Here is a 7,634-nt window from a genome sequence, read left to right as displayed (position 1 = left end):
GGGGGGGCCGCGGCACCTGCAGTGGTGGGCGCGCTCGGGCTTGATGCAGCAGCACTTGGGGCACTTGTAGATCACCTCCCCGGGCTTCAGCTGCAGGCCCTCCATGTACTCCTTGGTGGCATTTCCTTTGGGCACCGCCCCCTGCAGGCGGGTAAGAACGTACTTTGGTTCCGGAGAAGGAAAGTTTAAATGAAGAATCAGTCTTAGGTTTCAGACACTCCCGGACACTGTGCCGTGATCACCACGTGGGGTGCATGAATGTGACACAGGACCGTCACTCGGGAGGGACCAGAAGTTAACGCCCAAGGACTCCCTTCTCATCCTTCCGTCCTTTCTAAGCTGGTAAGTCACCGGAGCCTTTTCTGGCTTAACGTGGGGCGCGCCAGGGGCAAGGCCTGCGTGTCAAGCCTCCCCCACTCCAGGGCGCTGAGTGCCCCCAAAGGGCGCCCGTGCTCTGCCGACGCCCTTCCCGACGCCCTTCCCGGCGGCGCGCTCACAGGCAGGGCTCCCAGAGGCGTGGCCCTGGTTGTCTTATCTGCTGCAGCCCAGCCACCCTAACAGGGCGGCATCAGGGACTTTATCTCAGGTTTGCGAAGTTGTGTAACGCATCCGCTGGCCGCTGGCCTCACCACGGCCCTCAGGCCCTCACGTACGCGCACGCACACCGGCGAGGTGCGGCCCGGGGCAGGGGGGAGGTGGGGCCGGCGAGGGGACTGCTCGCAGGCCGGGGGCCAGGCCAGTGCCAAGGCTCTGATGCTCTCGCACTAGCAGGAGGAGCCCGGCCTGCCCCCCACCTCAGTTTACCTCCACTCACCGTCCCAGCACGGGGGAGCTGTTCTGGTCAAGGCCCTAGCATTTCTTAACTTTTTAATCTTTTATTAAGGAGAAAATTGCAGTGTTAACGGTTTAAAATGTTTCGGCTTTGAAAATTTAAATCAGGATGTTAAACATGTTAGTGCATTTACACACCACCATCTTGAGTCTTTAATGGAGTTTCCTGCACGGACCCGGTAGTGGTAAAGCTCTGATTTCCTAAATCCCGTAACGTACGCACTCCCGGTGACGTCACGTGTTCCCACAGTAAGAGCGAGGGACCCGATTTTAAAACTCCACGCACCTTAGTTTTGATGAGACAGACGCGTACCCTCCCCAGGAAAACTGTGACCATGACAGGACCGTTCTGGAAAGCAGACGCCCCAACGACCGCCCCCTCCTTTCCCAGAGACCCCTCAGGGCTGTTTCCTGGCAGAAGGGCAGGGGCTCCCGCGGGGGTCCAGGGTGCCTTCTGGTCCTCGGCCCGGACCCCCGTGCCCCCGGCCGTGCTCTCCCGGGGCAGACCTGGCCGGAGGGACTGGTGCGGAGCGGTGGTGCTGGTGCGCCCCGCAGGGGGCCGCTCTTCACTGAGGGACCCAAAGGGCTGAGACGCGGTCGTCCCTCGGCCACGCACCATCAGGGGCTGCTTTCAAAGCCCATGTGGCACGTTTCATCCCCGGCTCCGCGGACCGGAGCCGCACCTCTGGGCTCCCTGCGGCCCCGGGCGGTCCAGAGCGCTCCCCTTTGGAACAAAGTTCCGCCTGCAGCTCTTTGCCTTCCGGCCGCCTCCCCCAGCACCCCCGCTTCCACTACCACCGCCGCGGAGGAAACCGCACGCCCGCCCCGGGGACGTGCACTTGGCCACGGCGCACGTCCAGGGAAGCCACGCTCTGCAAAGTACTTCTTCCCCGCCCACCGTATCTTTCCGTCGTCCCCAACTCCCTGTCGTGCAGTCTGGATCCCCAACACCTAACGCGGGGGCAGCTGAGAACGGGGCTCTCCCCTAGACCCACATCCTCATCTACGGAGCACCCAGGGCACAGGGTGGAGGCTGGAAACTCCAGAGTGAGACAAAGGCTTCCAGACAAAGGCCCAGGGGATGGCAACGTCCTGGAGCTGACGGTGGGGGCCGCACAACTCCGAGTAAGACCCACTTCAGCAGGCCCTCTAAAAACAAGTCTTGTGCTCTACGAATTCGTTTGGATTCAAATGCTGACATCCGAGACCTCACACTTCTCCTTGACCTTGGAAGGCCCTCCCTCTGAACACGTCAACATAGTGACCCAGCAAGGACAACACACGTGTCCGTGAGGGACAGATGCAGCCCCTGCCCACATGTCCCCTACTGGGACCGCTCGGCTTCCGCCAGCTCAAGACCGGTTCATCCTCAGACTCCTAATCTCATTTATAAAAAATCCGTACCAGACATTAACTTCTTTTTATATTCTTTTAAGAGAGCAACCACCAGCCACGAGCCCAGAGCCCCCACAGCCCTGTTCTCATGCTGTGGGAAGAACCTTTTTTCAAATGAAGGTCCCCAGGGACCCTGAGCACCTGGCCGTGCCCGCAGAGGGCGGGAGCATCTCCTCTGGGCCTGGCCGCTAGCCGGCACAGCAGCCCTGGGCGCCCCCAGCGGCTACCCCCCATCCCCCGCCCCGCCCTGCAGAGCAGCCCTCGGCACCCCCTGCAGGCCTCCCGCCCTGAACAGCAGCCCACGGCACCCCCTGTGGGCCTGAGGAGGCCCACAGCACAGCAGCCCTCGGCACGCCCCCCCCACCCCCCCGCAGGCTCTGGGGCAGGCCCGGAGCCGTGCTGCTTCCTTAGAGCGGGTCTCAAACCTCAGAGAGAGGACCTTAAACCCAACTCGGAGGCTCTGAATCCTGTGGCCTTCTGGACGCCAGGGACGCCAGGGACTTCAGGATGCCAGGGACCCAGGGAGGAAACTCGCTCCCAGAAGGAGCCCAACGGTGCCACCCTTGCATTGGGTGGGGGCCCCTCCCAGACCCCGGGGCCTGAGTGCAGCGTGACCTCGCTGTCTGGTCACTTCCTCCCTGGCCACACCCCGCACCTGCTGGAACTGGTGTGTCACCAGGGAGCCCTCCCCTCCCAGCGGCGGGACAAGCCGGACCTCGCCCCTCCCCACCCTTCCCCAGGCTGGAAAGAGACACTGGCCTCCGCTTCTGCTTGTGGCTACAGAACAATTAGAGAACCGGAAGCTAGAGAGAACTGGGAGACCTGTCTAACCTCAGTTTGGCCCAAAGAAGCTCAAGATGGACAAGATCACTTACGTGGTGACTCCAGAACCCAGCTCTCCCGGCTGCCAGTCTACGTGCAGAGAAACAAGGCACTTAAACCAGGAGGGGCTGTAGAGACGGTTCAGCACGACCTTTACGTCTGCACCAACAGCCCGAGGGGGCGGGTGTTCAGCTCCGCACTGGGGCGCCCCTTCGGGCCATGCTGCTGCTCCAGGCCAGACACGGAACGGGCCGCCCGGCTGGGGAAGCACGGGACCCTTGGTCTCAGGGTCCTGAGTGTGAGCTGGGTGCTGGGCGCAGAGCTGACTTTCAATAAAGCCGCCTGGGGGGCTGTCGGTTAGGCGTCCGACTCCACTTCGGTTCAGCTCATGAGTTTGAGCCCTGCACTGGGCTCTGCGCTGACAGTGTGGGGCCTGCCTGGGATTCTCTCTCCCTCTCCTCCTCCCTTCTCCACTTGTGCACTGTCTCTCTCTCTCTCTCTCTCTCTCCCTCTCTCAAAATAAATGAATAAACTTAAAAAGAAAAAAAAAGACACGAAACAAGGTACAAGCCCGTACCCAGGAGTTAACGAAGGGCCGCGGCCAGAGGAGCAGGAGGCCCTTGGCCCGGGGTCGGTGGTGCCGCCGGACCCGACGCGAGGGGGGGACAGCGGGTACTCACGGGGTCAGTGAGCATGGTCCTCAGGTGGGACGACAGGGCGAGCGCCGCCAGGCAGTTAAAAAGGACCCCGTTGACCACGGAGTACCAGAAGTCCTTGGAAGGCAGCAGCATGACGAACGTCACCACGAAGTCCGCGTAGACGACCAGCAGCCACGTCATGACGGCGCAGATCATGCCGCAGCCGTCGCGGATGAACCAGACCCTGTCGGCCGCGTCGGCCTCGGAGGAAGAGGAGGACGAGGAGTCGTAACTGTCGTTCTCGGCCAGGAGAGGGTGGTGTTCGACATCCCGGAGCCGGTGTCCGGATGACGGCATGGTTCCCCGGCGCGCCCTGGGGGACGGGACAGGGTGAGTGAGGCCCACTGCACTAAGACCGTCTACGTCCAGCAGAAAAGAACATTAGCTACTGGCCAAGATCTGAATTTTAAACTCTTTCACCTGGGGACGTGTTTCCAGCCTAGGATACAGCACACCCCGCGGGGCGGGGGCCACACACATGGCCGCGGACGGCCACGGCCCAACACACATAACGGAAAGAGGCCGGAGGCGGCCTCCCAGCCCCGGTGGAGACCGAGCGAGCCGTGCCTCGGCCGCCACCCTCCCAGCAAGCCCACACCGTGTCTGTGCGGAGGCCCCGGCACCCTGGCCCCTGCTGTGCGCGGCCCCCCGGCTGCCTTCCTCGGGGCCGCTGTGTGCGGTGCCCTCGTGTCCCCTCCGTCGCCCGAGCAGTTTCCCGAGTGCCCTCCTCCCTGCCGTCATCTCTCAGCACGCTCGTTCCCTCGTCGGCCCGCTGGTGGAGCCACGCCCGGACGGCCCTCCCCTGTTTCCCAGGGTGCTGCCCGGCAGCGAGGGGCGTCAGGAGAATCCCACACCCTGCGGACAGCTCCCGGCCGGCTGGGCGCCCGTGACCACGGCGGGGAAGGGAGACTTGGGGCTCGCTCGGCCTTGGTGCTCGTGCACGGGGAGGAGACGCCCACGGCCTCTCATCAGGTGCCCCAAGGACACGGGAGCAGGAGCAGCACGGGCCCCACGGGGCTGCAGGCGAGGCGCAGTCCTTGCCCGGACGCGACTGTGGCACAGAGATAACGATGATGAGAGGCCGCTCAGTGCACAGGTGACATCGGACCCGCTCTCCCTCAGTCGGCAAAACAACCTGGCTCGCAGGCCGGACACACATCGCTTGAGGGTGTTTTCTGAGTGACACAAAAGAAACTAAAGATTCGAAGAGTGTGGACGGATCACAGCCAGCCTTCCGGCCGTGTCTGCCGATCCCCAGCGGTGCAGCCTGTCTGCCGCCTTCTCAAGGGTCCCTGGGTCCCCCCCGAGGGCACCCGGACAGGTACTGCTCGCTGGGGAGCACCCCGAGAAGGGCTGGGTGCCCCGGACACAACCACCCGAGGACAGAGCGCACATGTTGTGCCCACAGCCCGGGTCCGGCCCAGGGACCGGAAGCTTCTCCGTCCCCTAGAACGCTCGGGCTGCTCACCAGTGCTCCCTGCAGCACACAGGCCCCTTCTGCCTGCCTGACGGGCTCTCGTGCAGGACCCGGCCCTCTCTTCTCACCCCTGGAGCTCCAGTCTGGCAGGTGCATGCCGTTGGGCCCCCGGCAAGGGCATGTTTGTTACCTGGAAGACGCAGAACCAGAAAACCGGTCCTGTCTCGGATTTAAGGAGTTCACTTTCGTGCTGGGTCTTAGGGAGTCATGACTGCACACCAAGGCCTCGAGCTGGAAAATCCCTCTGCCAGCACCCATTTTGTGGTCCCTGCTACAGCAGGACGCTCCCCGTGACAAGTGGGCGCCCGCCTGCCGGACAAGCAGCGACAGGCCAGCTCGTCGGCGCCCGTCCGTGCGGCCGGAGCTCTGTCCAGGGAGCAGGTCCTCTGGAGCACGTGCCAGTCCCACCCAGCGCACCCGGGGAGGGGCCGGCGGCAGCTCTGCTCCGGCAGGACGAGGGGCCGCAGACGTGCCCCACGCCGGGCGTGAGGGACACTCGACAGGCCTACGGGGATGCTGACCGACCGTAAGGTCTGCGTGTGTTACGGCCACATGTGCAAAATCCCCTGAGGTGATGGGGAACGAATCTGATACCCCAGAGGCACTTTATTTCCAAGAAAACCAGCGCTGACTGAGGCAGGGCTTGGCCGGGCACATGTGGTTCTCTGTAGGGCGTGCTGCCGACTCACTGTGTTTATGCCGCGCAGGAAGGGAGGGGAGGAAGTGAAGACGCAACCCCTTTCCGTGGGCCCAGCGTGCAGACGCGGGAAACAGGACAGCAGATGTGACGCTGAATGCAGTGGTGGCCGGGCCAAGGGCCCGTCCCTCCGGCTTCCTCGCCCAGTCCCATCCCTGCAGCCCCGCCCCCCCAGCCTCGTCCCCCATGGCCCCGTCCCCCAGCCCCGTCCCTGTGGCCCGTCCCCACTCAGGGCCAGGCCACCACCCATCTCGGAGACCCGAGACCAGTTCTAAGGGAACTGGGCAAGAGGACGGTGCGTAGTCATTATTTGACTTCAACGGCGATTTTAATGGGATTCTGTCCACGCCGTTCATGCTCACATCAAAGAAGGCGGGTTCCCAGAACGCGGCAGGCGGCACAGCGGATCGCTGCGACGTGAGGGCACCCTGTCCGGGCAGCACTTTCTGTCAACTCTCACCTGGCGCTCACCCCGTCCTGGAAGACTGGTCACCTACCGATCCGCCCCACAGGCCAAGAGAAAGACTGACCGTCTATACCGCACAGACCGCCCTTTCAGTGAACCCAGTCAGCGGCCGCAGGGTCCCTGTTAGAAAGGGGGCAGCGGCCACACAGCTAAACAGGGTCCCTCGCTCACCTCACAGACGATCTCTACGCATTACTTGAACATTTTGCGCCTTTTCTTCAGGATCCGAAGGTGCATAGTGTCCTAGGTGACAGGATCTGGAAGACGACAAAGTCTGATTAGGACGGTCACTTCTCTGACGGCGGAGGTACGTAACGTTTCTTAGGCTGCGCTTGGCTGGGGGCTGCAGAACCGGCCCGGCCTGACACGTACGGTTCCGGTACCCAGAACTCCCTGGACCGTGGGCCGTTTCTCCTCCGCATTCCCTTCGCTAGCAAACTATGATATGACTGACAGCTCCGAACAGAAAGTGATTTCCTCTCCACCTGCCCCAGCACCAACACGAGTCTACCGGCCGGAATCCCTGGAGCAAGATCCCCGGGGGACGACCCAGGCCGACTCTGACCAGCCTGTGCGTCCAAAGCCAACAACCATTTTAGCAGCCACAGGCAAAGAGCTACAGAGAAGACGGGGGAGAGGGGGACCAGGAGGGGGCAGGCGCTGGACAGCGGGCACAGGCCTGCCGGGGGGAGGAAGATGGGGAGCCGGGTGAGGACCGCCTCCTGAGGGGAGAAGCCCCCGCTCCCTCCTGGCTCCCGTCACCGGCAGGCCGGCCACTAGACACAGCCTCTCTCGAATGTGTGGCCCTAAGAGAAAGGGCCTGAAGACACCCAGACGGGCAGGACCCCGAACGTACATGGTCTCCATTTCCAGCACAAATCTCCTGAGGTTGTTCTGAAGCCGCCCACTCACTTCCAGCCTTACTGAAGCAGAGGCGGCAGGCGGCGCCGTGGCCCAGGCGCACTGCACGATGCTCTGACACTCCGGTCAGCGGTTTTGAAACCAGCCCCAAACAGGTCTCGTGGAAGGCTAGAGCCCCGGAAGGAAACACAGAACAGGCAAAATGCCGAGAGAAAACTTAAGAAGAAAGGTGAACTCTTATCTGTGAAACAAAAGAGGAACATTCTGCGAACTTCGTTACTGAAAATAAAAATGACGACAGAAGTTTAAAAACAGGCCTGGACAAGAGAGTGGGGAGCTCTCCCAAGAGGAGCGCTAAGTGACGGAGAGAAAGGTGTCAGGAGCATA

At 62.6% G+C, this 7,634-nt stretch overlaps 1 protein-coding gene across 2 annotated transcripts in view; it reads right to left on the bottom strand.

The window, feature by feature from the left end:
• The window catches only part of ZDHHC7 (zinc finger DHHC-type containing 7), a 10,101-nt gene extending 3,440 nt beyond the window's left edge, over positions 1 to 6,661 (bottom strand). Inside the window, exons 1-4 of one of the 2 annotated variants that reach the window (XM_029925168.1) lie at positions 6,558 to 6,643; positions 5,215 to 5,353; positions 3,729 to 4,059; positions 17 to 141 (exon numbers count right to left, since the gene is read on the bottom strand). In XM_029925168.1, the coding sequence (XP_029781028.1) occupies positions 17 to 141; positions 3,729 to 4,043 (440 nt within the window). In that variant the 5' untranslated portion in view covers positions 4,044 to 4,059; positions 5,215 to 5,353; positions 6,558 to 6,643. Of the gene's footprint in view, positions 1 to 16; positions 142 to 3,728; positions 4,060 to 5,214; positions 5,354 to 6,557 lie in introns of both variants that reach the window. The other variant, XM_029925167.1, reaches the window with a different exon arrangement.
• Between the last annotated feature and the right edge of the window lie 973 nt (positions 6,662 to 7,634).

This window comes from Suricata suricatta, chromosome 16 (assembly GCF_006229205.1).
Source record: "Suricata suricatta isolate VVHF042 chromosome 16, meerkat_22Aug2017_6uvM2_HiC, whole genome shotgun sequence".
NCBI classification, from domain to species: domain Eukaryota; kingdom Metazoa; phylum Chordata; class Mammalia; order Carnivora; family Herpestidae; genus Suricata; species Suricata suricatta.
The sequence above is the reverse complement of the archived record's forward strand: the minus strand, read 5'-3'. Positions and strand labels throughout refer to the sequence as shown.